Genomic DNA, 26,400 nt, shown 5'->3' with positions numbered 1-26,400 from the left:
GCTTCCTTTTGCTCGTTGCTATTCCCGCTCTACGCTTGGTGTCAACAGGTACATTCAGAGTCCAATATTGCAGCCGAAATGGTTCCATTGACGCGTCAGCTTGTATAGAGGACAAGTTTGGTTTCAAGACGTTGGCTGGTTTGGCGTTTTGTTTCGGCTGAACTATACTACACCATGGTTTTCGGTTTCCAATAACCAACAACAACGGGTCTTTGTGTATATGGAAAAGGCAAGTGCAATGAAACAAACAATGAAAAAGGCGTTTATTGTAGTGAGTGCTAATAATGAATTGAATAGGTTTCATTGGTCAGGCAATGCAACTTGGGGCATCATCATCATCATCTCTTTGGGTTCAAGCCAGCCTGTATCAAGTGGCCGCTGCGTCGCTCTGCACTAGCCAAGTGTGTTGGAAAAGCTTCTTGGAACGCGTCCAGGGCTCTATAGGCCTGCGTTTGAGTTGATGGGTCGATGACGATGGATTTTTGGAAGAGCATGGTCACCATGTTGAGGTAAAAGAGGATTTGCAACAGCTTGTGAATGTGTTTAACCAACACGCTCTTCTCGTGATAGGCTCGTTCTTTCCCTTGAGGATTTCTTTTCATGAGGTGGGAAATGATTGGAAGGATTGGATTGGGGATCATTCTTTCTTTGGAGAGGATGAATGAGGACAGCTATGAGCCTGGACTCTACGTAAGTGATGTCCTTCCTTGCCATGGATCGAACTGGCCTTGCGTGATTCGTGCAGTGCTTTCTCAAGAACAAGGGATCGTCCGACGTTGCTCCTACGGTGGTGATTTGGTTTGTGAATTCCTTCTGATTTGCTTTCTTCCTTGGAGAGGATCGCCTAACGGTATACCAAATCGTCATCATTCCCGGCATCATATGGTCTAACTTGCTTGCTTTCTTATTTATAGAGACGACGATTACGATGATCACCTCATCCACAACAATGGCAATGATAACGACAACGAGATTCAAAAGGAAGCCTGCAAGATGTCATTCTTTTCAACTTGTGTATTTTGGGATGTTGGTGTGACGGATGAAACGACTGGTGACGAGTACGAGTACGAATGATGACGGAGGACGACTACGACGATGGTGGTGGTGGCAATGTACAGTAGCAAGATAGCTAGATGAAATAAAGCATTGTTTATTTATTACACACTTGTTGGAGGTTGCTAGCTTGTGGATTACATACTATTGCTTCGAAGATGGAATAATAAAGGTGGTCCGGTTATCGGTCATGCAAGAAGTACATGGTTTTTGCGATACAATAAGGAGGAGTGGGAAGTGGGATGAGCTTGAGAAGAGAAAAAGTGAAGAGATCCCTCCATTGAGTTTCAGGATGAGTGACTCCTCATTCAATATTATGTATATGTATACGTATCTTTTTACATATACAAATTGGTTTATGCACCTCGACTTTCTTCTACATGCAATTGTGATGCATATCTTGACACACCTTCATTATTGGATGCTGTTTACTTACGTACCTTCACAAAAGGCAATCATCATCATCATCCATTTGTGTAGCAACCTGTCAAGGACGTGTCTGTGTAACCACCACGTGCCGTTTCACTCAGCACTTCATCTTTCCGTTAATGCAGCAGACACCATCCACTAGGAAAAAGCAACTCCATCACGCTTACAGCATGGGTAAAATATAAAGGTACCTGTATCTCCAAACTTTACAATGAAACGTGGGGTTTTGAATAGAGCAATGGGCTCGGCTTGGCCAACAGCACCTTGTGTGAAAGTTTCACGTTCAATGTCGCAACCAGCCCAAAAATATTTTTTTTGGTCGTCGTCGTCGAAGACGTCGACCCCTGGATCCAGTTTGGCTGGTGGCGACATTGCGAAATCTGGGATTGGCAAGCTAGATCGTGAAACTGGCACACTAGGTGCAGTTGGCCAAGCCGAGCCCATTGCTCTATCAAAGACCCCACGTTTCATTGTAAAGTTCGGAGATACAGGCACCTTTATGTTTGTAAGCGTGATGCTATATGAGAAGTGGTCTTTGTTCATTGTCAAGTAAGTGGACCCTGGCAGAGCAAAAGATGCAGAGGATCGTGTTGTGTAACACAGCTACGTTTGCATGACTGCAAGGATGGAAGGATGATATTGCATACTATTGACAATAGCCCATACATTGGCAGCTAATAGCCACTTTTGTGCATTCCGAACTTTTGTGCATTCCATCATAATGGAACGATGCTCCTCCTCCAGACATTCATTTCCTTGATCCAATTATCTTGATCCGAGCTGATTTGGCTGAGCTACGGTCAAAGAGAGATTACATCAATCCATACATCAGCATACGTTCGAATGTCTCAGCTGATTAATCCTTGTTCGACCGTAACTCAACCAAATCAGCTCGGATCAAGCTACTTGAATCATGGAAATGAATGTCTGGAGCAGGAGCATCATTCCCATCACGTGGATTTCGCAACAATGCTGATTGGATAAAAGTGGCTATTAGCTGCCAATGTATGATATGAAAATGAGGGTTGCGTACCTGTCATGCATTGTCCCTGAAGTCCTGACTTTTTAGCTGAGTTACCCAAAGAGGTCCTTCTGCATCTTTGGCTCTCCATGGTCTAGCTACTTGGCAATGAACAAAGACCACTTCTCATATAGCATCACGCTTACAAACATAAAGGTGCCTGTATCTCCAAACTTTACAATGAAACGTGGGGTTTTTATTAGAGCAATGTGCTCGGCTTGGCCAACAGCACCTTGTGTGAAAGTTTCACGATCAAGCTTGCCAATCCCAGATTTCGCAATGTCGCCACCAGCCAAACAGGATCTGGGGGTCGACCTCTTCGACGACGTCGACCAAAAAATATTTTTTGGGCTGTTTGCGACATTGAACGCGAAACTTTCACACAAGGTGCTGTTGGCCAAGCCGAGCCCATTGCTCTATTCAAAACCCCACGTTTCATTGCAAAGTTTGGAGATACAGGCACCTTTATGTTTGTAAGCGTGATGCTATATGAAGAGTGGTCTTTGCTCATTGTCAAGTAAGTGGACCCTGGCAGTGCAAAAGATGCAGAGGGCGTGATTGTGTAACTTGAGTCATTCAGCACAGGCGATGCATGATTCTTGTACACTATTTAGGAATAGTTCAAAATGCCAGCTAATAACCTTAGTCCTCCCATTCTCCATTGTTGCCCAATCCAATGCATACGAACGCTTGTCCTGCTCCAGCTCATCATTTCCATCATTAAACTTTCTTGATCCGAGGGGATTTGACTGAGCAACGCTCAAACACAGAAGTATCACCCAATTTCACAAAAATCATTTTGCAAAGTTATTTGTAAACTACCAGCTAGCAGCCCATTCCTCCCAATCAGCTTTGTTGCCCAATCCAATTCATATGAACGATTGTCCTGCTCCAGCCCATCATTCCCATCATTGAACTTTCTTGATTCGAGGTGACATGGTAGCATGGCAATGGGTGTTGTTGGATCATCATTATCATGTAAAGTGTAAAATGACACACATCCTTTTGCTATACGTGAGGATAATCATTTCATTTATTTAAGCGTATCTATTGTCTATCGTAAGGATGATGATGATGATGATGGGGATGGGTGGTGTACATACACATAGCGCATAGCGCATATAGGGTAATTGAGTGGCCTCAGTGTAATAGCAGTGAGGGGATTTAAACTTGGGGGACAGCAGCTCCACGACTTGAGACAACGCTTCTCTTCTTTTTCTCCCACCTTTCCTTGTCCCATTCACGACATCCCGCTCAAGGTAACGTACTATAAAAGAGTGCACATGTAGGTTGTGAGGTATTAATATGGTGCTGAACATGCATTGTCAGGGAATGAGTGTGTCCAAGTGCTGAGGAATGAGCGTGGTTGCCATGGCGATATCGTTGCTGCCTCTGGTTCGTTGCTATTCCCGCTCTACGCTTGGTGTCAACAGGTACATTCAAAGTCCAATTTTGCAGCCGAATTGGTTCCATTGACGTGTTAGCTTGTATAGATGGCAGGTTTTGTTTCAAGACGTTGGCTCGTTTGGCGTTCTGTTTCGGCCCAACAACACTACATCATGGTTTTCGCCTTCCGGTAACTCAACAACAAAGAACTTTTTGCATATGGATAAGGTATGTGCAGTGAACGAAAACAATGAAATTGGCATTTATTGTGTATGTGTGCTAATAATGAATGATGCAATTATGGAGTAGTTTACGGTCAGGCAATGCAACTTTGACCATCATCATCTCCTTGAATTCGACTCCCAACCTGCACCTTGTTTTGGCCATTTGACAGCAGTGCTCTTCGTGATAGGCTGGTGTTTACCCTTCGAGAAGGAAATATGGGGGGTCATTCTTTCTTTTGAGAGGCTGAATCAAAACAAGTACAAAAAGGGGTGTCCTTCCTTGTCATGGATCGAACTGCTTGCCACTTTGTTTATCTCATACCTGGAGCACAAGTTTTGGTGTTACCACATCTCGATCCAGGTTTCGTATCTTATGGTCCTGCCGATCCACGTATTCTGAGATTGATGCTTTTGACATGGATACGCACATTCATCTTGATCGATTGTTGCTATGAAGAACTTGTGGATCCACAAACTCCAGCTCAACGTGATTTATGCATGCACAATCGATCACACCAAAGCTCTCTGTAAAGGGGCCCCATCAATCTATCGGCTCATCACCATTGCTGACACCTCTCAAGTCGCTGGTAAGTCATTCCTTTACTTATGATAGCAGTCTAGTTGTTGACGCATACATGTTTATTTGTTTTAGCTGGTCAGGGACTACGAAGGGAAGCTCCTCCCTTCCAGCAGCAATCCTATGAAGATCCATGCAAGTTACACATACTCACAACACTTCGCGTATTTCATGGTGTTCCAGGCGACAGCCAAATACCTCGGGATTTGTTGGAGGATAGTCACTTTCTTTTCATCACTTTTTGTAACTGTTGCGGCAACGTCACTCTGCGATACGGTGTCGTATTATAATAAATGCCATCGGGCCATACACAAAAAAAAAGTTTCCTTCTCTGCGTACTTTTCTGCAATTACTTAATGAAACCTTTTCGAAGACATGACGATGTACCAGTGCATCCTGCCGAACAACTTTGTTCTATTAAAGACTCCACGCTTGATTATAATATTATGAGAAGATATGACCGTCTGATCCATTTCGTTCTCACAAAGCCTCTACGCTTCATTATGAAGATATTGAGAAACAGGTATCTTTATGTTTTATCTATGCACGCGGACCTGTAAGCGTGAAGGAGCTGTTTGCTAGTAATGGATGGTGTCGAACAGCGCTAGTTGAAAGGTGTGGAAGAAGAACTCAACGAAATGCGTGCATGGAATGTGAGTACCGCAGCTCACCATCAAGGATACGTTTAAAAGGATCATCGCAACAAGACCCATATGCTCATCCATATACATCATGTTAATCATACCTCTTCTCAAATACACACACCACACCATCTTATGATCAATAAATCGATTATAGGTATTTCTACAATGGTCTTTATGCATTGAAGCGGCTAATTTAAATTACATGTTCTTGCATACTTTTTACAACTTTATCCACTTGTGCATCTTCAGTATTGGGTGACAATGGATTATCAGGATCCATCCTGGCCTTGATTACTTGGAGAGCTTCTTGAACAGTTTTCCCGGAATCTATTATACAGTGGTACGAGAACTCTGTTAGAAAAGCCCACCACATGATCCGCGTAACACTCACTGTCAATCGAGCTGAGGAAGCGTACAAGCTCTTTGCATAACTCGTAATCTTCTACGTCCATTGCCTTTTGTAGTAATCGTATCGTATCCTGTTGATAGTATTTAGAATGAGCTCATCAAGTTCATTGTTATCCATAAATACGTATACATACCTTCCCGCCAACAGCCAGTGGTTGCATGGTTTGTAGAATAATCAAATAGGACGTGGCAGTACGTAAGCGGTCGTCCGATAAGCACAGCTACAGAATCTTTGATTAATATTGGGATGGCTTTGTGGTCTCCTACCATATGATAGTACCTCGAATAAATCCTTGGGCTCCCCTACTACCGAGAACAGGTGCTCCCACAAGGCAACTTCGGTTTTACGAGCACAGCTGACAATGACATCCAGTGCATGAGGAAATTGATCCAAGAATTTGATCACCAGCGGTAAAATCGGATCTGTTAAACATTGCTCAATTCACTTGTCACATATACATTGTGTCATCCATACCTCGTTGATTTCGGTTTTCCGTCTCCTCTTCAAGCACAGTGTGCAACAAAATCTCAAGTGAGTGACCAAAATAAATGAGCCGTTCATAGGCACGCCCAAAAACGACCGCATCCTCCTCCCAGCTTTGTCGTAGTAGATGTTGCAATATGTGATGGATAAACAAATGGGTCTGAAACACAAAAGAAATGATGAGCAAATAGACCCATTATAGCTAGCATATCATACTTACTTTGCTGCTCATCTTGTAAATCATAAATCCAAGTGATTCCTTGAATACCATTCCTTGCTCAACACCAACAATGACGCCCTTCTCTAATAACACCGCTAGTATCCAATGGCGTTAATTATCATGGACTTTCACGTGAGATGGCAACATGACACCTACAATGAGGATAAAAGTCGAGCGGTATATAGATCGTGCCTTCATCGAGTTGTCGAATACTTGGAATGCGCCATCTTGAGAATCCATCCATTTCCACCACTGACATTGAAGGTGATACAGGTTCAGGACCAATGTGGTAGCCCAGCGAATACGGCCGGCCAAGATTGGCTCTTGCTGCAAGAATCCCTGGTGTTGTGGGAGTAGATGGCTCGCTCTCAAAAGGATCATTGGAAAATGTGCTGAATCCATAATCGTCTCCTCGCAGCAGATTAGCAAAGACCTAAAGTACACATGTGTCATGTTATCCTTTGCAATGACCCTTTTTTTTATCGCGCACTCCTTACCTTTACACCCTTTCCATCGACTACCCATATTGATGTACAAAGGTTGGCAACGCTTCTTCGACCAATCCAATAATACTCGGTTTTGTCTGATAGGATATGAAGGTCGTATTGTGCTTGGGTATTTGCTTGGCCCGTCAAATCGGAATCATCGTCATCATCCTGATAAGCGTTTTGTTAGCAACATGCACTATGAAATGATTACCATAATACATCTTACAGGTATACGTGGGCTGAGCATAATCAACTTGCCATCCACCAGCACCATGATGTGAGCAGATATGACGTCGCCCAATGTCGCCATTTGATCTATGACACCGCGTTAGGCTCGACCATATGATTCGATGGTGTAACGTGAATTTGTGTACCTCCATTGTAGCTGGTAAATAAACTTATGCCTCGCACCCGTGATGCACGTGCCACAATGTTGACAAATGCTACTCGTCGAATACGTTCCAAACGTGCTATACTTGTTGTTCCGTTTCCATTCGATACTCCAGAGTTCATATTCTCGGATCGGATTTGAATGGAGTAGATGTTGAGTACGTTGTCGGCTGTATACACCAAAAGGAATGTGCCACATATACTGATATAAAGCGGCATACTTTGTAATGGCTCATTGTGGAGGATGTAAGCGTTGTCGAGGTTGCTATCCCGAGAATATAGTCGCAACTAGGGGGAATTGATCAATCCATTGGCCAAATTTATCGAATACGACTTGTTCTATACCTCGTATATTTTCCCGGATGTTGGAGAATTGAGAACTTCGCATGCAGCAATGAGGATATTCTTGTACCATGCCATTCCTCCTCGCACAAGGAAACTCTGCTCTTGTTGCTGATTGCCGAACATCTTCCATCGATTCGAGAACGTGTTGTAGTGTGCAAAGCCTCGCCTACCAGCAATCGCAATAAATCGACCATCTTGACTGATAGAAGCGTACTATTGACAGGAGACAATGAGCAACAACAATGAAATTGGATTTTAAAAACATACACGAATTGGCCAGTGATCGGTGATATACATTGGCGGATACTATAAAATGCGTTGTTAGTCCTCCACTTATAGCCCATCTTCATCCCAACCATACCAGCACTTGTGTCCATAAGGCGGCGTCCGGATCAATCGTTGTTGTATTGTTCTCTTGATAGTCACCACCGTAATTGTAAAGGAGAATACGATCATCCATTTGCAAGAGACCACGACGTGCGTTTTCCTTTATGTAATCGTATCAGATGATTGATGTATGCGAGCATAGTGCCCATTCCATGACTTACTGCATTGTGGAAATTCGTAATGGCTGATTTTGCAAAAGGTAACGTGAACAACGCGCCATTTTGTTTCGTTTGGCTGACAACATTTGGTTGATGTTTGCTCAGGATAAATAGTTGATGATTGCCAGGTCCCCAGAACTAACATACAATGGTGAAAAGGGAATTCACATGATATATAGCATCGTTCCTTGCTTTACCAATCCCTGTACACCTGCAACGTAAGCGTCTTGGCTCAGTTCGGATCTATGCATGTGTATTAGTGAATGGAGTTCAAGTGATGAATAGAAAGCACACCTACCCAAAATCATCATCATCAGCCTTGGAATAGAAAATGTCATCTGTAGCGCTGATAGAGCATAAGAGATTGCCGTATACGCTCCATACCGCTAGTCCTTGCTTCTCAAAGCCAACAGCAATAGCATAGCCATCTGATGTCCAAGCCAGCGTCTTGATGGATGTATTGGATGACGATCCACGCGCATCAGCAGGTGCATTCATGTCACGCGTGAACACATGTGAAAGAGTCGGAGTCGATGTATAATTGTGAGCCGAGTACACATACACCTTTCCACTGCATAAAGTTTTATCTTAGCCTTGCATCTTCCTGGTGAAAATTATGAGCCTTACCTTCTTGTACCCACTGCAATTAGAGAGAATTTGCCATTGACAGCCACACAGGTCGCTTGCATGTCAGCTTCTAGAGGATCCGAATCCATCCCATGAAAACAAACACCGTGCCATGCGATTGATTCTCGGTAGGAAGGCATTGTTGGTGAAGTAGCATTCCCATTCAAAGACGCAGCTGTTGGTGAGGATGGCTACATGAATGTGTGCATGTGTAAGGATAACAGGAGCTGATGGCTTGAAAAGATCCAACTTACTGTGTTGCTGCTGTTACTGCTTCGTCGACGTTGCTTAGTCACATTGGTATTTTGCACAAAGTAGGCTCGGCCAGCATCTGTGATCCAAAGCGAAATGTTCATCGTCTTGTCGTATAGCGCCGAAACAATCTTTTCTACAATACAAATTTAGTATGAGCATGTAACGATTGGGATGCATAAACGGAATGAACCTGATGATTGAACAAAGAAGCCAAGCTTGTTTTGCACCGATGTTTGAGTCGAGTTTACTTCATGTGGATTCCAAGAGATACATTGAATGGCTGCTGGTCGTTGAGTTGCGATAATAAGAGTGTCGTCGGATGATGTGCCACTAAAAGGTATTAGGATAATGTATGTATAGATAGCATCTTCTCATCTTACCATGCTACACCAGCATCCACTCGAATCGCCAATCGAAACTTGAGAAGCATTGTACGTGGACCACTGCCTTCTCCGGGACCAGTTACCATGGCATGATGCGAATGCGGAAAGTTAAATTCAAATGATCGCTGATCAAAGTTGAGGATAGCATAAAGCAAAAGATAGTTCTTTGTCGTCTATTAAAGAGGTGCTTCATTGTTAGACAACCTTTTTCACTCTTCATTATCCCTTGATGCCTTACCATAATGACCACAGAGGTGGCGTCTGGTTTCCATAATATGCTTTTGTTCTCTCCAAATTCGTTAATGTGCTTTTCTGATCGATCGATGAATGATAATATCGTTGTGGGCTAAGAGCGATATCGTTGAGTATCCAAGTGTATCCGTTTATGCTGTAGTATTACCTTGACCGACCACAAGTATATTGTCGAGGTAGTGCAAGTAACGAATACCGACGCGTGGGGTGATGCAGCTACTTGGACGAGGTCGTATGTTTGTGGGAATGCGTTTGTTGATGAAGCATCGTCGACGGTAGCATTGGAAGCATGTTCACGCAAATTGGCAGTTGAGAGCTTGCTTGCTATACCATTGAGCCAATACATTGCATAGAGGAATAGTGTGAAGAGGAGTTGCTAAAGGAGCAATTGGCTGGTGAACCTGGACCCTTTGCTGAATTCGAATTAAACCTATGAATTGATTTCACTTGTTGCCATCCAACCCATCCATCCCCATGGAGATGATTCGCACCTGTCAACCCTTTGGCATTGTTTTAATATGGCCTATAGAATCAACATCGACTGCAATATGCACATCATATGTATTTGAACATACCTTCTTCTTAGCTGTTTTCTTCCGATGCATAAATGACGCCCTTTTATGATGATGATGATCATGGTGATTGTTGTTGTTGTGTACGCACCTTGTGCAGCTGATCACGAGAACGTTTATTTAGACTGGTCCTGAACCACTCGTTTCATATTTTTCTTCTCTTTCTTCCTTTTTCACTTTCTTTCCATATTCAGCGCTTATCTCATGGATTCGTTTCTTCATCCTTTGATGGATCTATATGAATCAGCCAGTCTCTGGAGCTTGATAGTACTAGAGTTATCGGTGTTTGCTCTTTGTCTCCATTACGTGTTACCACAAAAGCATCGCCAAGCCAGAACCGTAAAATTGTCAGCACCTCCACAGCTGGTATGGAATACCATTCTTGATATCCAGCGCTATCCTTCTTGGCGATCACATGTGGTGGGTGTCCAGTCTCTGGATGGCCTTCATTTTTTGGAATACGTCGCAAGGACTCGACAACAACTTGTTCAAAAGCATATTGGTGTCGTTGATAATCTCTCCACCACCACCACAGCCACAGGCACCACCACCACAGGCCAATTCAAAACACGCGTACGAGCTATTGAAATGACCAAAATCAATGACAACACCCTTATCCGAGTGGATCGAGCCACACGTCACAACAAGTATTTATCATCCATTACATCCGCTTCTAGCGTCAAGTTGGGACCACGGTCATCATTTGAGCGCGAATGGGAGATTTACATTCGTCTAAGTAGCACAGGACAACATACGCTATTGACTTTGACAGAGACTGTAAGAAGTGAAGGATACCTTGCACGATGGCTTGGTCCCATTCTTGGCGTTCATCGCGTATCACAGCGCTTTTTGACGGATTTGATGCATGAAGTCGATCGCTTACAAAAACAACGCGTATTACAACAACAGCAAAATCTTTGCGAATCACCGATAGCACTCGACAAGAATGATTGGAAATGCGGGGTAGCTGCATGATGAGTATATATCAAATCTAACCCCCATATCCTCTACACAAACACACACACCCCTCATCTTTCTCTCTCTCTCTCACTTTTTATGTATTCCTCTCTCTTTCCCTCCCCCCTCCATTAACAATTCCCCCCTTTCTTTCATCCACAATCATCTTTGATAAATAATAAGCCAGCATGTATTGTCATCATCATTGTACTACATATCGTATTCCAAATGCTCGTTGACATGGTGATTAATAGCTGGATCATCGCCTTCAATCATCTTGTGACAAATTGGGCATTCCTCTTTGCGTACCTTGCCACTCTTTTTTAGATAAGCGCTTGCATCCACAGTCGGCCGTTGAGGCATACTTTGCTGTTGGTGGAATTGCTGAGCACCGGGGTTATTATTATTACCAGTAGAAGAGACACCGAAATTTTGGGGAATAAAGACATTGGATGGATCGTATGCTTGTGGTTGCTGTTGCTGCTGGTATTGTGGGAAACTCGTTACTCCATTATTGAAAGAGCCACCATAGCCAAATGATTGAGTGGGATTATAAAATGAGGATGTTTGCTGTGGTTGTTGGAAAGAGGGTTGCTGTTGTTGTTGTTGCATGAAAGGAAATGTCGTTGTAGTCGTACTAGTAGGTTGCTGTTGAGGCGCTTGAGAATAGCCGAATTGTTGATTGTTCATAGGTTGATAAAAGGATTGTTGTGGATGCTGTTGTTGTTGAGGAGAATAGTATGGTTGTTGTTGTTGTTGTAATGGCTGGTGTTGCTGGGTAGAACCGGGAAGACTCGTGTCTACAAGTAAGTTGCTATTGCCAAAGTTTGAAGTGGATGGCATTGGATTGCTCTGTGGAAACTGGCCTTGCCCAGAAGGCATTCCTGTATACATGTTGGCATTTTGAGAACGAAATGGGTTGTTGTCCATTAGGAAGAATCAAGAAAAAGAAGCAAGGAAGCCCCGGAAAAGCCTTGGCGCAACGAGTTCACAATGACCATTCCTAGCGGTAGCAGAAATCCCACGGCATCCTGTCCAACTGCATGGCAATTATCCCATTTGCCATGGTTGCACCACCACCCCCATCTTTGTATCAGTCAACTTTCATTTCATAAGAATACCCAAATGCTTCATTATGAACACACCCATGGGAGTGAAATTACATGCTTTTATATCACGTGATGATGCTACAAGTAATAGTGGTTGTGTAGTTGCATTATCGCCCCTCCTCCTCCTATTCCTATTCCTTTTTTCTCAGGCCTATATAAATAATAATAACATTGCTTGTGGTGAATGCACCAGCAAATGGCATGTTAAAATTCAAAGCATAGGTGAAGTAATAGCATAGATCCATGCTTGTAACAAATACTTGGAATGTTTATTGTCGGCTTACTATAGATCGGATCGCTGCAAAGTCGGCCCGGTAAAATGAATTATAACTTCAGGTGCGGATTTACGGGTGGGGTTCCTCTCTACTACTTTATCCATGTTGCGATCGTGCGTTCGTGCCTACTCGACTACTGTTGGTTCACCATTCCGGCTTGCTGTTGTAGGCAGTGGTCCTGCTGGCTTCTATACCTCGCATCGACTCTTGAAGGAGCATCCCAACACACAAATCGACATGTACGATAGTCTCCCTGTACCTCATGGCTTGGTGCGTTTCGGTGTTGCTCCCGATCACCCCGAGGTGAAGAATGTCATGAGCACTTTTGATCGTGTTGCCGAAGACGACAGGTTCCGTTTCCTTGGCAACGTCACCGTGGGCGATTCGTCAACTGGTGTTTCAGTGGAAGAGCTTAAACAGCATTATGATGCCATCCTGTTCTCGTATGGTGCTAGCGAAGATAGACAACTTGGTATCCCAAATGAGGATGTCTATGGTGTGGATTCTGCTCGTGCATTTGTTGCCTGGTACAATGGACTTCCCAACTTTGATTCAATCAAGTTCCCCTTGGATTCGACTGACACGGCAGTGGTGATTGGACAAGGCAATGTGGCGTTGGATGTTGCTCGCGTCTTATTAAGTCCAATCGATGAATTACGCAAAACGGATATTACTGAATACGCCCTGGAAGCTTTATCCAAGAGCAGGATTCGCCATGTGCATGTTGTTGGTCGTCGTGGTCCATTGCAGGTAAATACAATATTTATACATATGATATGACTTTACAGGCGACTCATCAAGCATCTATTAGGCATCATTCACATCAAAGGAATTGCGAGAACAAATGAATTTGCCCGGTGTGGCCTTCCATGCAGATCATGAATGGATCAAGAATGAAGTTGCCGAAGCACAACCTTTCATCAGCAAGAATCGTCCTTTGAAGCGACTTATGAGTATTTTGGAGAAAGGATCAGCTACTAAGGCAGGGGATCGATCATGGAGCTTGAAGTTTTTACGCAGCCCAGTCGAGATTTTACCAAAGGATAACCAAGTGGATGGTATTCGTTACGAGATCAATCGCCTTGGGGGTCCCTTTGATCAACGTAAAGCAATCGGCACCGGTGCCTTTGAAGATCAGCCATGTGGATTGGTGTTGCGGAGTATTGGATACAGGAGCATTTCGATGCCTGGTGTACCCTTCAATGATCGTCAAGGAAGAGTGCCCAATTATCTCGGCAAGGTGCTGACAAATGATAATCAAGAGGTTTGTAAGGAACAAAAGTGCATATGACAAAGATGATTAATATTGGGTTTGGATGAAAGGTGCCTGGCATGTACACTGCTGGTTGGCTAAAGCGTGGTCCTACTGGTGTGATTGTGTCTACTATGAACGATGCATATGAAACAGCTGATACTATTGCCTACGATTTGAAACAAGGGAAGCCTATGCTTGCAAACTCACACAGTGATGGAGCGGATGGATTGACGGAATTATTCAAGGATCGCAACATACGACCTGTGAGCTATGAAGAATGGAAGATCATTGAACAAGCTGAATTTGATGCTGGTCACAAGCTCGGCAAACCTAGAGAGAAATACGCAAAGGTTGAAGATATGATGGCCCTTTTGAATTAGATGATTATAGAGTTTAGCAACAAATGATAGATTTGTATCTTTTATTCATGTATAATGAAATATCATCAACATAGACAATACAATGGTGTCTTGCCAAAATGAATAATGTCAGTGAATTGTAGAGATCGAGCTACATCCACCTGTCGCGATGTACGTTATGAATTGCTTTCGGTGACAAAAGTGAGTGCCATAGCTGCATTGTGGATTACGGGCATTGGAATGAAAAGCCCAACTTTTAAAGCGACCACCAACAACTACCATTGATCTCCCTTATCCCTTTCGCATTGACCTTGTTGAATACGCTTATAATGGCGTAAAAGAAGGCTGCAGCATGCGATTATCTCCTCGCCCTCGTTTACTCGATCATGCATTGTTACACCAGCTTCATGCATAGGCTGGCATTTGCCAAAGGATTGTTTTAAAGATGGTCTGCAACCTCATAAAAGGCACGTCTTTATTTGTACACAATTCTCTCTTACATTGACCACATTTACTGTCGCCTTCATTCACCTTTAGCTTACTTATTACCCTGTATCTGGTACTCACTACCTTTCTACCCAGCCCCATATACATAGCATTCAATACGAGGATGTTGACCATTGGCATCCATGATCTCCAATAGTATGCAATCCAAATGATACTCAATGACCTTATTCCCCTTCACTATTTACGATGCATACGATATCCGCAACGACCTTTTATTGCTTGACCAGCTTTTTGGCGGCATCAACGATACATTGTCTTAATGGTTCTGATAGCTGAAATATGCCATTGGATGTAACCAAGCGATGTGTCGGCATTTCTTGATAGGTTTCTGGTTGAATCACGCCGTTGTTGACTAGAACGGTGCCAATGATGTCTTCTGGATATGGAATTCTTCCCCAGGGAGGAGGATTGCGTTCATCTGCAATATGCAACCAACTATGATTATGGCTTAAAATGAGCACGAGCTATCCATCATATCAATAAAGTAGAAGCTTACCCTTCCTTTTGCCATTCAGCAAGACTTTTGAGAGTTGAATCATTCACCTTGTGGATATTATGCTTCAAGACGCTGGTCATAAAGTCGATGTATCCGGGATTTTCAACGAATGTCTTCATGTCGATCGTTTCAGGGGACCAACCAATGATCAAATTGGAATAATCTGTGATTGTGCTGTTGCTTGGAAGATCTTTGCTTGATAAGAACGAAACAGCAAACGGCCGTGTCGCGTCTTTGGGTAAAGGGTGGAAGTGCAAGTAGGGTTGTGCTGCAATAGTCACCATTAGCTCCATTGCTTATCGTGCATGGTGGAATGTCTTACTGGTAGAAGGCTTGCTGGCACTCAAGCGACATGCCGTGGTCGAGAAAAGACGCCCCGTACGAAGGAACACATTGCGTTGCAGTAGCATGTTGGGTCAAGAACAAAGAACAGATAAAGTGAGATTGGTTGCAGTCACGAGTACTTTGCTCGGGATATTTCGCTGGTGGCAGTAGTCGTACACTTTCCCTTCAGTTCATGTCCCACAATGTCGGTATGAATCCAACAGAGCAACCGAGTCCCTCACCATTGCACAGTCAAGTGGACGATCACGACAAAAATAACACGACACCCATTCCACGCGATGAGCATGCCAAGGTAGGCGCACAATGTCAATAAGGTTTGAGAATCGTGTATCAATAGAGCGTCAATAGGTTGTTGAAGCGAAGGCAGCAGTCGTTCTCTTGAAGCACTCGAGGATATTCACCAACAATGAATACGTGCAATGGAGGCTCAAGATTCTATTCCAACCACTTCATGATAAGACCTACGAGGTATATACGTCAATGATTGATTTGACATGATAGATCACTCACGTGTAATCAATGTTTAGTCAATGCAATTTCTTTATCTATCAAAGAACCGCAAACCTATTTGGAAACCCGATGCACATCTTGGTATGAATGCATACTCAACTCTCATTGTATACTATGATTATTCAACGACTGTTACTGCTACAACGTAGACACCGCCAATACTTCGCCACCATCCCATCACCATCATCATCATCAGCACCATCATCACCATCATGCCGAGCAATCACAAAACGCATCATCATCATCATCATCAACGTCATCATCCAATGAAGTTTATGTACTATCTCCACGCACCAATCTTATGACATTGACATACGAATATCGCTTGGTGTACATTGTCGATCTCAGCTCTAGCCTGGCAACCGTTGGTAGTACAACCCCGACAATCCTGTTGTCAGGTGCATTTGAAAGGTCAGATCAAGATTTAGTTTGTGTGATGTCTATGTGTTGTGTAACCTAAACAACCTTATAGTCTACGCAATTCCTTGGAAGGTGTTATTCAGCCTTTTGCTTTGCAAGTATCAGCGTCCGAGAAAGTCATAGTAAGTGATCTCTTTATGCTTGGGTGATTGTAATACAAAATTAATTGATTGTATCTATGCAGCTGCGACCCATTCTCCGACTCACAGTGATGGCCGATTGTTCTCAATTTGCATCCAACATCAATGTTATACCCATGCTTGCTGAACATCCCACCATGCGTGTCTTTATGCAAAACGTCTTAATCAGCCACAACAATATCGATGATGTGATCTCAGAGCTTTATTCTCAATTTGTCGCCTTTCAACGAGACACCATGCGCTTTCGAAGCTTACTCAAGCGTAAGCGATCTAATTTCGGCTATGATCTTGACGTGAGCACGAGTCAAGATGTCACCATCTTGGATACGACTTCATTATCTGGATTACAATCACCACGTCCCGATACACCAGAAAGCAATCCACCATCAACACCACGTGATTTCCATCGACCTACAGAGATGCCTCGTCGAGAAGAAGGATATCATTCATCAAAACGAGAAGTGTGGGGACTGGGTAAATCAGGTGCCAACGTCTCTCGTATTCTTCATGCGGGTCATTTTGCATTGAAGTTGTTACCACCCGAAGGAAACCCACAGCTCATCCTTATCACCGATGGTGCAATGAAATCGAACGTTCATGACAACACCTTTGTACGACAATTTGCGGATGAAAATGTCACATGCCACGTTATTCAAGTGGGATCAGCACAAAGCTTTGTCCCTGGTCGCAACTTCGGTTTTGTGCCTGACAATGAGATTCTTCTCTTCCTTACAAGAGCCACAAATGGATCATTCATCTACTCTCATCAATGCACCCCTGCGACAAAATATCCTATCTACCAAGATGATCAAGAACTTGCTTCCTTATTTGATGATCACACAGAGAGCACAGACCAACACAGCGTGATACAAAGAGTACCAGCATCCGATACGACCATTCCACCACCTAATGAATATCACTCTCGGCTATTGTTCCATGAATCATGCCTTGCACCTCGAAGTAACGACACCCGCCTCCAGTCACATGACACAGCAGATACAACGAGAGATAATGAAGCTCCTTACAACTTTCCATGGGATCCTTACGCTAAACCTCCTCAAGAGGCATTGCGATTGCTTCGATACAGAGAATATCCATTGCCAACTGAATTCTCTCATATCATTGCATCTCGAGCACGTGAAGGATTTTCTTTGCATTCAGTATCATTCGATGACAATAGCGGCATGAAACGCTCTGATGTTGTGATGCAATCCTTTGACGCACCCGATATCAGCTCCATCAAAAAAGAACGCGTTCAAATCGTCATGACACTTCAATGGCAACCCAACATTGTGGTAGAATACAGGATTCGAGCAACATGGTTACCAGCTATCATTGGTCCAATGAAGGCCGAGCAACGCTTTGTTCCAAGCACCATCTTTTGTCGAGCCAAAGCACCCCGTGCTGAGATCTTTGTACGAACAGAAGCCGAGTTTGCTCACATGCTACAGAATTGGGACGTATTCAGAAGAAGAGCACAAATGATGGGTGTCGTCACAGGAGCAGCCTATGTGGGTGACGCGTATACAGCACCATCCTACGCCAAAGCTGAACGACTCAAGAATTATCTCAATGACATCTTTGAAGGCGACGAGACACTCAAGTCGGCTATTAGTTTCAACACCAAATATCTTTCAGCTATCAATGGTTCATCACAATCAATCGATCCAATACAGCAACGACACGCCTTTGTTGAGAATTTCCACGACTTTTGGGAACGGCTTAATGAAACGGAAGGGCGATCAAGAACACGCAGCTGGTACGATCACGATAATATCGACTTGCTTATTGGAGATGTATCACCTTACATGGCACCCAAATTGGCATCCATGTACAATCAAGACTTTGTGTATCACGTCGAAGCAGAGATATCGGATGAGTTGGAACGTGTACGGCATGTATTGCGGACAACATCTGATTTTGAAGGCACTGATGGCACATTTGTACGAGTCTTGAATCGTTTCAACTATGACAATGATCGACAGCAACCACAAGAAGATGGCTTTTCATTGAGCCTTGTATATCCCCCTTCCTTCTATGAGATTCGTATACGACGTGAATATGGTCGGCTTGTATCGCTGCGCTTTCTCTTTTTCAACATGGATGTGCAAGCAAGGAGGAAAAGCGTGAATCATATGTTGCACTTGCTACAAAGATCAGAGGAAGAAGCTGGAACATCAGTCAACACCATATGCCAACGACCGTTTTCTCGATTACTTATGAGAGATGAGCAACATTTTGAGACCATGCCAGTGGAGAAGGGGATGTCACTTGGCAATTCAAGGGCGTGGTACCTGCCTGTTGCTCTTTGGTTGACCAGCGAATATATTGTACGGGATTACTTACGGCATATGACTTGGTCCTGGCAGACTGATAGTCATCAAAACCAATATCACAAAGAGCACAAGATGATGCCAATTCATGATCTTGCATTCCAATTTCTTTGTCAAGCGCGGCTGGATCAGGTAATGTTGTAATTCAGTCATCTATCCTATTCACTCATACACTACGTGTCATCGTGTAGGGCTATCAATTGGTGACCCCGAGACCTGACAGCATTCATTTTTATCAAGAGATCAAGTTGCCTGGAAGTGATCAGAATGAACCCCCTTGTGCGATTCAATACTTTATTTGGAAGGATTCAGATACTGGCAAAATCACAACCGAATTATGGATGGAGCCAAGTGTGACTCGAGAGCAATATGAGCTTGTCAAGATATGGACGGTGGAACCGGATCGTAAGACCATATCACAATTGGTGACGTTTGACCAGATCCATGCACTTGGCAGGTCCAAGTCTAAGGAGGATTTCAGATCACAAGACGTTATCATGGCGCAAGACGCTACCATTATGATGATGCTGCCACAACTATTTGATGTCGTTTCAGTATTGGAGACGAATGCGTTTGTTGTTGCATCCTATCCCAGTCCTCGTTTCCAGGTGAATGCCACCAGCACATGCGATTCAAGTGACGGCGACAGTGGCTATGACCAACTTTCTGATGCATTTGAAAACGTATCAATGGCGCATACAATTTGCTTACGACCGGACAATACGTTGAATGCTGCAAAGGAAAAGTTGGCCGATCTCGACATGTGCGCTCAAAGCTATGCTTTATTGAATTACTTTGTCGAGGGTGGATTGAAAAAGGTGTCTGATGGCGAGATTGCTATGGAGAGTCACAAAAGGAGATCCGACTTTTGGCGAGAGCTGTCAAAAGCCATGTCAAGAAGCATGGGCCATAATCATGCATCGGGAATTCGGCTGACATCCGATTTATGTGACACGAGATGCTTTGTCAAAATCTTTGATCCACGCTCCTTTGTTATCATCCTTTTCCCAACCATGGATTCCATCATCAAAAGTCTTTCTGACAACAGCAACCAAGAGGATGAAAATGCTACGGCCACCAGCTATCATCATGTTGATATTGTTGTATTTGAGTGTGTTCGACAAAAGCCAATCAAGCCTAGCAGCAAAAGCACTCAGGCCGTCGCCTTGCAAAACATCTCGAGTTTTCAAGAGGATGACGAGGATAGTGGTGTCACCATAAACAAGATTGACTGGCTAGTGCATGAAGAAGATGGATTGGGTATCACAATGCGACCACAACTCTATGAAGGTCATTTCAAACGACGAGCTACGACAGCACCACAGCTTTCAGAACGCGCTCTTAGAATCACCCAAGATATCAAACGCATCTACTGCAGAAGCTTCTTTCGATCATTCTTCACTTGTCTCTTGCGTGGTTTTACTGTCAACAAGGATGACTTGGGGATGGTGCTTGACCTTTGCGACGAATCTACCATGGAAATCGATATCACAGATTTTATCAACGTGATGACTCTGCAACGACGAGAAAACGAATTGAGGTAGGTATGATTTTGTTTCAAGTTGTACTATATACTCATAATGTTATCAATAGCGGCGATCATGAGGATGAGATCCAGAGGCAATTCAAAGCCGTGTTGCAGCAATACTTTGCACCGATACATACCACAGATGGCAAGACGTTGAATCTATTCTATTATCGACCTTCATTTCCCAAGCCAGTTGACACTGAGATGGGCAAGGATGAAAAGATTGCTTTGCTTGTGGACCTCGTAGCTTACTCGCAGATACCTCTTTTGGTACGACTTGAATGCGTATACACAAGAGCACGAGGGAAGAAGACCGATGTCGCAACCATCCCTATTACGTCGCTTCCAATGAGCTTCACTGGGAAGAGTCAGCAAGGAAAGCAGTTCAACTTTGAGCCTGCCACCCAAGAAGAAGCTAGCTGGTCACCTTTGGTTTCTGGTGACGTGACAGTGTCACTTCATATTGTGTGCCTGAATATGCCAAGGTCCTTGGATGAGGATTATGCCACTACAGATGCAACGCTTCCACTTCAACGAGAGTAAGCTTACCATTGATGCATATCAAATTGCATATGCTAAGTCTATTTTTTGTAGATCTCTCATTCATTCAATGCGTTCGAGGCCCACACATTTTTCATCGCTCACACGAGATCAGCAGGAAGGATTGGCGGAGACTGAGGCTCGAATACGATGGTTATTAACCGAAGAGACGCTGCATGGCCTATTGAGAGTGAATGTGGTTACCAAGTCGATCCTACGTTACGTTGCTACGCAACTGGGTCATGGCAGCATCTTCGTGAAATTTCCAACCGTGGTCAACGTGCCGTTTCAATTTGTTAAGGACCCTGAAGAAGGTCGTAAGCTATTTATGGACGAGCTTGAAAAGCAAGGCAAGACACCTGGAAATTATCAATTGCAGCGAGTGGGTGATTACTTTTACGTGAGCCTGGATGCCATTTACAACATGTCGGACGAAGAGTTACTTGCTACTACACCCATTATGCCATCACCTTTGGATGAGACATCCGTTATCAGCTCTAGCTCATCATCCGTAGAGCATGATGACTTATGCCATGGATTGGGTATCAGCACACTCGACTCAACAGACGACACCGATCATGAAGAATTCGTGACCAATGATTCAGACAAAGTACCTTTCCAGAAACGACCGCTCTATTGGCTGGTGCTGCATCCTCAAGAGGATCATATACGGATTTTCTTTTATTCAAAGCTTCAAATACATTTGGATGTCATACAACGAGTCAAGAACAAGCTTTTGGAGGTACAAGATACAACCAATCGCCTCATCTTGTTAAGGAGTTTACAAGAAACACGCATGTGCAGGTAAGCATTTCATTGTATTATTGCTGTCGATCTTTGTTCCTCACATTTTTTCTTTTAAAAAAAGCAAATTCTTGGAACCCATACCCGAGAATGGCAATGTTTCTTCAGATGATGAGGATGAGGATGATGACAATGAAATCGACAATGCTACATTTACCCCTGGTCAATTTGGATGTCCTATTGTCTACACCAAACGATTCCCCTTGCATTGGCGCCTTCAACCCAATGTTGCTATCAAGTATCTGACAGCGGATGTTTTGCGATTGTTTGTTGTCATGAACCGACCCCAGATGTTTGTTATTGAACGAGAGAGCTCGATTGTGTATTGCAAGATCTTTGAGCAAGAAGTTGGCACTTGGATTGAGACTGAAGGAGAACCACCCACCATAGTTGCAAGCTCCCCTCTGCCTACCAAATCACCCATGTCGACACCGGTAGAAGGCATGACACCCTCAATGACAGCAACTAGAAGTACGACTGGATCTACTATTGGTGGTGAATCAGCACGCGAGCTGGTGCTACAAGTACATGGCATTGATCTTCCTTCATGGATTGAACAAGAATTTGTGGATTTATTGGAGAATCGGTTGATATCACACATCACCCTGAATGAGATTCAACAAGTATTTCTTCGAAATCCTAATACCAAGCCCACACCCGCAGTAAGTATTCCTCTATGGGAGGATCGATCTGGGAAGAATGTTGGTTACTAAATTACTACTATTAATAGGATGTGCGTTTCATTCTTCCTTTGGAAAAGCCGCCTAAAAGCAAGGAGGTGTTTGACGTGCCCATCCTAGTGAATGATCCAAGTACCCTGATGTCTTTCTTCAAGCAAGCCATTTTGATGGATAGCATCAAGTCTCTTGCTGGACCCTACGTCACTGATATTGTTGGCTTATATAACCGGGAGCGATTTGCCATCCCCGAGGATAGGTAAAATATATAGGGGAGGGATAAAAAGGATATATTGACAGATTACTTACCCCCTTCCCCTTTTCTTTCAGGGTACTAAAAAACGGAGAATGTTGCTTTTACTACAATTGCACACAACGAGTTCCAGGCTCATCGACGCCTTTGGAGCTAGCAGCTGGTCAAGGCATGGCAGGCATTTGCATCACAGCGATTCCCATATTACAAGATACTGAACGAGTCTCACGTGCACCCACCATGGATGTTAATCCTGAACGTATCAAAAATTGTCTTGAAAAGGAATTTCGGGAATCGAGTGGCTCTGATATCAGGAGCTCGTGCAAGGTGTGGATCGAGATTTGGACCACGGGATCAACCGATGCGGACCCATTAATGCAATATCTATACGAATGTTTCCGGCAAAGCCTATGCGACTACTTTATTGAGAAAACAGTAACCGTCGACTTTGGAGCAGCATTACTGCAACGGGCCCTTTTATCACCAGAAACAAAGAGCGTATCCAAGGTGATTCGAAAACGCTTCATCGATTCGATCTTGTACATTTTGCAAAAGGCCGCCCAATGGAAAAGCTCGACCGTATTTTCATTTGAGCAAAGTGTGCGTGTGATGCCATGGGCTATGGATGATATCTTGGATTACATCAATTGCGAGCTTTGCAATATCGACACCAATCTACGAATGACCGTTGCAGGAACCTTAGTGGATCGACCTGATAGCTGGGAGCTATACCAAGGTCAAAAACGATTACAAGATGGCTTGAGGAACAATATTCGGCTTGTTGGTATCAGTGGATTGAGCGATTTTGTGGAGAAGCTAGGCAACGTGGCATCCGATGGCCATGAAATGAGACGTACTAGTGTGGCGAGTGACCGATCTACAGGGCAACGATCAAGACGCAGCTCAACCAGCTCGCATCATTCCTCCAGAAAAGCGAGCAGCAGCAAAAATGATACCCAAGAACGCTCTCGTTCATCATCAAGATCAATGTCAGGTGTGACCAGTCGCAGCTCTCGCCATGGTCTACGTGCTGATGGCAGCAAACATTGTTTCCTTATCCTTCTATTGGATGCACATAGCATTTGCGTATACACGTACAATTGGTCTGAGAAGCAAAGTACGAGCATCTTTGAAAACATTTTTCGTGCCGTCAATCGCCAAGCGACTCGTAATTGCGTGCTGGACAACATTTTACATCAAAAGATTGGGCTTTTTCATCATGCTGAACCTATCAAAAAGATTCTCGATGATTACAGCACCGTGGCAACATGTCCATCTTTGCAACATCTCTTGGAAGGTCATCATTATCTTACACCACACATCCATATGCTTTCACCAAAACACCATCCCAAGCCAAAATCCATGGCAACCACCACACCAACGAGTAGTGAAGCTTCCAATCTCAAAACAACATCACCAGAAAGCAACATGACACCTATATCATCTTCACGACCTTCTCAACAGCGACAAGGCTCGACGTTTGATGAGCTCACTGATGTTATCTCGTATGCAACGGTATCGGACAAGGGCAGCGATATTTGGCGTGTCAGTGATCAAGAAAATGATACAACAACAGCAGCAGCAGCAGCAGCAGCAAACAAAGCAATCATTCAACCTGAAGCAAGTGACATTGATCGTACATTGGCTGGGTTGACTGCTTACGAGCGAGATAAGCATGATCATGATGTACTTAAGCGACACGGTCTCAGCTTTTTGAATGCCTTGGCGTATCGAGCAAATCAACGTATCCTTCAAGAAAAGACACGTCAAGTATGTGTCAAATGGAGTAGACATTATTACGACGCACAAGGACAACAACATGACTATTCTTCTGGTGAACGAGATAAATTGACACGAGGTGATATTCAAGCCATTTTGCGTTCTGCCCGAGTATTTCATTATTGCCGTACACCACTGTTGTTTTCACGATACGATGAAAAGTGGGAGAATCTGGATGATGATATGGTAGCGCGCGACTTGACGGTGGATTGGTATCGCAAAATGCTTACAACACTCGTTATGGATTACGCATCCTATTTGGAAGGCGTACAAATGAGGAAGGTGGATGTTAGCACAGACGTCGATGCTGGTGGAGAAGACGACATTCAATACTTTTGCGCCACCCAAAACTTGTTGATCGATTGCCAGCCTCTCTATCTATTACGTGTTGTGCGAGGAGGTTCCATCATGGGCGAAATTCGGCTGACAGGGAACCATGTATCAGTCACCCTTTACACATTACATGGGCAGTATGGTCGATTGGCTGATACAACGAAAATGCGCACTCATGAGAATGTGCGTCAGCTTGAGGAAACCTGTGGACGCTTCAAACAATTGATCCATATCAATTCTTTTGTGTACGACTTTCATTTACGTTACATTCAGCAATTGCTCAGCGCTGCCAACAATACGAGTGACAATCTTCAGCAGCCAGCAGGGACTTTCCATTTGAACCTACTTCTTGTATTACGGCAATTTTGCGCTGTTCACAAACGACCCGCATCCTATGCACGCAATCGTGTGATCCATGGCTTTTATCAAGTGACGGATACTATCAATCGCAACAAGTTCTTTGATACGCTTTTACAAAGTGCACCACGACACGGCATGCGACCTGTGATGGTTCGAAACAAATCCGTGGGCGCTGCTGTGACCAGCCATGATCTCTCATTTATATCGGATGGTGGAAGAGCTGGCTTATGGAAACACACATTGATTATATGTCCTGCAGAGACGACGGATGATGGATTATGGCTCGAATACTTTATTCTTGTGGTGTATCAAGGCGAGAGCAACCCTGAAATGCTTGTCAAGAATGGAAGTGTCACTCCCAAACCAAATGCAATCATTGTGGATCCTATTGATGCAATGCTACTGCTTGATGGCTATACCATGGATGATATTGTGACCAATGCAAGGGATAGGATGGATACGATTGTGGCAGAGGTATTGTTTCATATCACTTTTAAAGAATCAAATACTCATTAGATTTTGTATAGGTGATCATGTATTGTAAGCGACACAATGATTGGAGTGAGTTATATGAAGCAAGCTCAATAACACTCCCTGGTGCCGAGTCAGCTCGATTGACCAAGTTGCTGAGTGAATTCGATCATATTGACGTGCGGCAGGTGGATCAGAACATGATATTTTCAAGTGTGCCATTGGATTGGCATCGTGTATTTGACTTGCTTACGGTGTTGCTGCAAAGAAAAAGTGTCAAGGATATCCGTGATAGCAGTGGTAAACGGCATTTACTGCTCTACAATCATGGCCGCTATATGGATTTTATGATTCACCTTCAATTGGATTCATCTGCGACGCACATTCAGGGATGGATGGTGAGCCGAGAAAGTAATCGGGCGTCACCTGTGGATGGAGCAATGCGTGAACAAATTGCAAATCTCGGCAACACACTATGTCATATCCTATGGATGGAAACGGTAGACCCAGATCGCTCTTTTACCCCCGTATCAATGTAGATTTTTTAATCAATCGATCTTGCCAAATTAAAAGGGGATGTTAGGGACTCCATTTTTGGTTGGAATTTATGCACGTGTACAGGCTTGATCATGTATATATTATCGTT

General features: G+C 43.7%; 7 protein-coding genes across 7 annotated transcripts; 4 read left to right on the top strand and 3 right to left on the bottom strand.

Moving 5' to 3' along the window:
* Window positions 1–1,768: 1,768 nt before the first annotated feature.
* Window positions 1,769–3,024, top strand: O0I10_007907 (uncharacterized protein; the record flags this gene model as incomplete). Its single annotated transcript, XM_058487917.1, has 2 exons — window positions 1,769–1,987; window positions 2,707–3,024. The coding sequence occupies 2 exons, from the start codon at window positions 1,769–1,771 to the stop codon at window positions 3,022–3,024; spliced, it is 537 nt and encodes a 178-aa protein (XP_058341255.1).
* Window positions 3,025–5,527: 2,503 nt separating this feature from the next.
* O0I10_007906 (uncharacterized protein) lies at window positions 5,528–10,077 on the bottom strand (the record flags this gene model as incomplete). The annotated part of the gene is made up of 22 exons (XM_058487916.1): window positions 5,528–5,661; window positions 5,726–5,813; window positions 5,877–5,963; window positions 6,023–6,165; window positions 6,218–6,386; window positions 6,447–6,541; window positions 6,603–6,879; window positions 6,944–7,102; window positions 7,161–7,249; window positions 7,309–7,612; window positions 7,670–7,882; window positions 7,937–7,975; window positions 8,031–8,156; window positions 8,218–8,352; window positions 8,412–8,457; window positions 8,513–8,785; window positions 8,842–9,032; window positions 9,096–9,229; window positions 9,287–9,426; window positions 9,477–9,652; window positions 9,718–9,825; window positions 9,880–10,077. 22 exons carry the CDS (start codon window positions 10,075–10,077, stop codon window positions 5,528–5,530), a joined length of 3,324 nt encoding a protein of 1,107 aa, XP_058341254.1.
* A 430-nt stretch (window positions 10,078–10,507) lies between these two features.
* Window positions 10,508–11,278, top strand: O0I10_007905 (uncharacterized protein; the record flags this gene model as incomplete). The annotated part of the gene is made up of 1 exon (XM_058487915.1): window positions 10,508–11,278. One exon carries the CDS (start codon window positions 10,508–10,510, stop codon window positions 11,276–11,278), a length of 771 nt encoding a protein of 256 aa, XP_058341253.1.
* Window positions 11,279–11,470: 192 nt separating this feature from the next.
* Window positions 11,471–12,190, bottom strand: O0I10_007904 (uncharacterized protein; the record flags this gene model as incomplete). The annotated part of the gene is made up of 1 exon (XM_058487914.1): window positions 11,471–12,190. The coding sequence occupies one exon, from the start codon at window positions 12,188–12,190 to the stop codon at window positions 11,471–11,473; it is 720 nt and encodes a 239-aa protein (XP_058341252.1).
* Window positions 12,191–12,746: 556 nt separating this feature from the next.
* Window positions 12,747–14,279, top strand: O0I10_007903 (uncharacterized protein; the record flags this gene model as incomplete). Its single annotated transcript, XM_058487913.1, has 3 exons — window positions 12,747–13,394; window positions 13,456–13,908; window positions 13,968–14,279. The coding sequence occupies 3 exons, from the start codon at window positions 12,747–12,749 to the stop codon at window positions 14,277–14,279; spliced, it is 1,413 nt and encodes a 470-aa protein (XP_058341251.1).
* A 698-nt stretch (window positions 14,280–14,977) lies between these two features.
* On the bottom strand, window positions 14,978–15,671 carry O0I10_007902 (uncharacterized protein; the record flags this gene model as incomplete). Its single annotated transcript, XM_058487912.1, has 3 exons — window positions 14,978–15,200; window positions 15,262–15,529; window positions 15,584–15,671. 3 exons carry the CDS (start codon window positions 15,669–15,671, stop codon window positions 14,978–14,980), a joined length of 579 nt encoding a protein of 192 aa, XP_058341250.1.
* Window positions 15,672–15,778: 107 nt separating this feature from the next.
* Window positions 15,779–16,265, top strand: O0I10_007901 (uncharacterized protein; the record flags this gene model as incomplete). The annotated part of the gene is made up of 3 exons (XM_058487911.1): window positions 15,779–15,898; window positions 15,955–16,074; window positions 16,134–16,265. The coding sequence occupies 3 exons, from the start codon at window positions 15,779–15,781 to the stop codon at window positions 16,263–16,265; spliced, it is 372 nt and encodes a 123-aa protein (XP_058341249.1).
* Window positions 16,266–26,400: the final 10,135 nt, after the last annotated feature.

Source organism: Lichtheimia ornata, assembly GCF_029851405.1.
Source record: "Lichtheimia ornata isolate CBS 291.66 chromosome Unknown scaffold00040, whole genome shotgun sequence".
NCBI lineage: Eukaryota > Fungi > Mucoromycota > Mucoromycetes > Mucorales > Lichtheimiaceae > Lichtheimia > Lichtheimia ornata.
Note: the sequence above shows the minus strand (reverse complement) of the source record. Positions and strands in the feature narration are given on the sequence as shown.